Here is a 3,108-nt window from a genome sequence, read left to right on the forward strand (position 1 = left end):
TTAAGTTCCGAAAATGAAAAAAAAAAAAAAAAAAAAAACTTTACAACTTTACAACTTTACAATATTCCCCTCCGGATGGGAGGTGAGTATAATCCCGTACATCATAATAACGCTGTTGCAGGAAGCTTTAATTGTTCTAGGTGAACTGTTTTTTCGGTTCATTTAAGCTTTCAATGGTGACAACATTGTGTTCTCATATCATGACCCCTCTGAATGGGCCTTCGTACCTCTGCAGCTCTATGCCCCTATTATGTCCCACTTTACGGTACAGCACTGTCCCAATTGTAAGGTTGCCCATTAGATCGCGAACACTGAGATTGTGTCTAGTAACTCTTCTGCGTTTCTCCTTCTCAATTTTGTCCTTGACTCTAGCCCATATCTTCCTCCGTGCCATACAATTAACGGCGATATTGCTCTCCTCAGTCGCAGTATCATGGTAATTCCTCCGACGTCACCGTAGTCCAAAAATAATCTCAAAAGGAGAAAACCCCGTGACGGAGTGTATGGAATGATTGTATGCTACGATCGCTCGTTCCATCGCTTCGTCTGGCTCCAGCCCCTTTTCTAACTGATATACCCGCAGGTGGTCACTGAGGGGACTGCGGAGCCTTTCAAAACCTCCTCGGCTCTTTAGATGACCTGGGGTGTTAAGGTGCCACACCACCTCCAAGATTTTCATCTCTTCCCTGATGCTTGCGTTGTCAAACTCTCTTCCACTGTCTGACGAGATTCTATCCGGTACGCCGTAAAACAAGAATCACGTGCGTAGGGCTCTTAACACCGCTGAACTCTCTTTCATTGGGTACGCCATAGCTAGTTTGCTGAAAACGTCTATAACTGTGACCCACACTAGTATTCCTTCCACGTAAAAAAAATCCGCTTGAAGATCACTAAATGGTGCTTCTGCAGTGGGCGTCTCCTCCTGGATCGCTTGAGGTGGGTGTCTGTCATATTTCGCAGTCTCTATGGTTTTGCCCTGGTTAAATGCTATGGTCACCTCCTTTTGGCATTCCGCGTCACGGAGAGTTTCTGCCATCATCGTACAACGTATAAACAACCGGTCGACCCCAATCTGATCCGTCCCGAATTTCGTCCCACAGCACTGCATTTCCTACGTATAGATGATGAGTTTTTCCGGCATTCGATGCATCCTTTAGTGCTCGTCTGATTTGGTTCTCCCTGAGACTGGGCTGGGACCATACAGTCACAATATTACTGCTGCCGTATTTTTCATGCTCCATCTTCAGTAGTCCCAAGGTTTTGGTTTTCCAAATGATTTGGCACCGTTTATCAATAATGATTTCATCAATTTCTTCCATCTCGGGAGGTCTTTCCATAGTTGAAGACTCTCCTCTGTTTTCTGATTCTTCTGTGCCTGGTTGATGTTCTTCTTCCGGGGTCCACTCTCTCAAGAACTGTCTAGCATGTCCAGATGGTTCTCCCTGATTATCCTCTATCACATTAACCATTATTGCCCTTGAGAGCAAGTGAACAACAACATTGTCTTTACCAGGGTTGTATGTGATGTTCATATTATACTGGTTGAGGATCTGCTTCCATCTGGTGATGACCGCAGATGACTTTTAATTTTCCTACCCACTGCAACGGTCTATGATCAGTGTGGACCCTAAAACGCCTTCCAAACACATATGGCCAAAAAAAAAGTCTGGCTCTGGCCATCAAACTGTGTTAATCTAACTGTATTGTGTGTATTGTGTTTCTTAAACTTTCTCTGCCTTCTCCTTTCATTTATTACCTAAATTACAGTGAATGGTCTACATTAGTAAATAAAGTAGAAATAAAATTGTTATTTTAATAAAAACAAAAAAAAAACAGTTGAAACTTTATGATACAGACGTAGAGGCCAGGGATTAAGCCAGTAAACATAAAGGTAACCTACGGGATTAAAGACTGTTGACTGCCCCCACTACAGCAGCATCGCCCCACCACAGACCCCCACTACAGGTTTCATATATTTTCATTCGTATTATATTTCAAACATACAAATACGAAACTAAGATGGCGGTACGCCCGGTCTGCAAACAGGTCGTCGTAAGAGAGGACAAGTTAGCACTAGCCTGCAACTTATGTAAAATTTTATTTCACAACAAATGTTGTAACATCCCGGTCAGCGAAATCTCGCAACATAAAAAACAATTGCCCCTCATGTCAGAGTGTAACCAAGTCAGGGGCTAGGTAATATAGTGCCGTACCCAGCAGAAGTATGGAGGAAAACATAATGGCCATACTCAAAGAAATCCAGAAAATTACAGATGATTTGAAAGATATCAAAAATGTTATGAACACCCAGGGAGAAATCATATTTGAAAACTCCAAGAGACTGAAGACTATGGAGGAAAGAGCTAAAAAGCAGGACGAAACCTTAGAAAAACTAGTTATTGAAAATAATAATCTAAAAAAACAAATTAAAACAATGGAAGCAAGAATAAATCAGCCCGCACAAGGCCAGCTTACCCACTCACTTGAAATCAGGGGCATTCCGGTGAAAACAGGTGAAACACCCGAGGGTATACTATGTTCGATCGGAGCGGCATTGGGAGTGAAGCTCGGCCCGGAAGACCTGGACACGGTGGAAAGAAAAAGGCCCAGAGGAGAGGACCCTCGCCCGCCCGCGATAGTGGTGCGATTCGTTCGCCAGACTGTCCGCGACGAGGTAATTCGGCTCCGAAAGGTAAAAAGAGATTTCACTACCAGGCATCTTGGCTGGGACAGCGACGAAAGGATCTATAGGCGAAGAGATGACCCCCGCCAATAGACACCTGTACTGGCTGGCGAGGCAGATGAAGGCAGCCGGTAGATTGAGGTATGTATGGTTCGCTCGAGGGAGAGTCAGATGCCGCCGAGAAGATGGGCAATCTGTTGTCATCATTAATACAGCTGAGGATCTGGAAGCCTTTCACTGACGCCACCCCCCGTGTTACATTAGATTTAAACCTCAGTTAATCTGTTATATTTTATTCTTATTGCTTAGCCTATTTTTATATTGTCATTATAACCCCCCATTTTCTTTTTTATTTCTCAACTTAAAGAAAACTTTCTTTTTTATAGAAACTATTAATTTATTAGTGCATATGATTTATTTTTTCT

General features: G+C 43.1%; 1 protein-coding gene across 1 annotated transcript; it reads left to right on the forward strand.

The window, feature by feature from the left end:
• Positions 1-2,224: 2,224 nt before the first annotated feature.
• Positions 2,225-2,776, forward strand: LOC136796283 (uncharacterized). Its single transcript, XM_067049588.1, has one exon. The coding sequence runs from the start codon at positions 2,225-2,227 to the stop codon at positions 2,774-2,776; it is 552 nt and encodes a 183-aa protein (XP_066905689.1).
• The last annotated feature ends 332 nt before the right edge of the window (positions 2,777-3,108 follow it).

This window comes from Halyomorpha halys, unplaced genomic scaffold, assembly GCF_000696795.3.
Source record: "Halyomorpha halys isolate HHAL.00 unplaced genomic scaffold, Hhal_1.1 Scaffold1314.1, whole genome shotgun sequence".
Classification (NCBI taxonomy): Eukaryota; Metazoa; Arthropoda; class Insecta; order Hemiptera; family Pentatomidae; genus Halyomorpha; species Halyomorpha halys.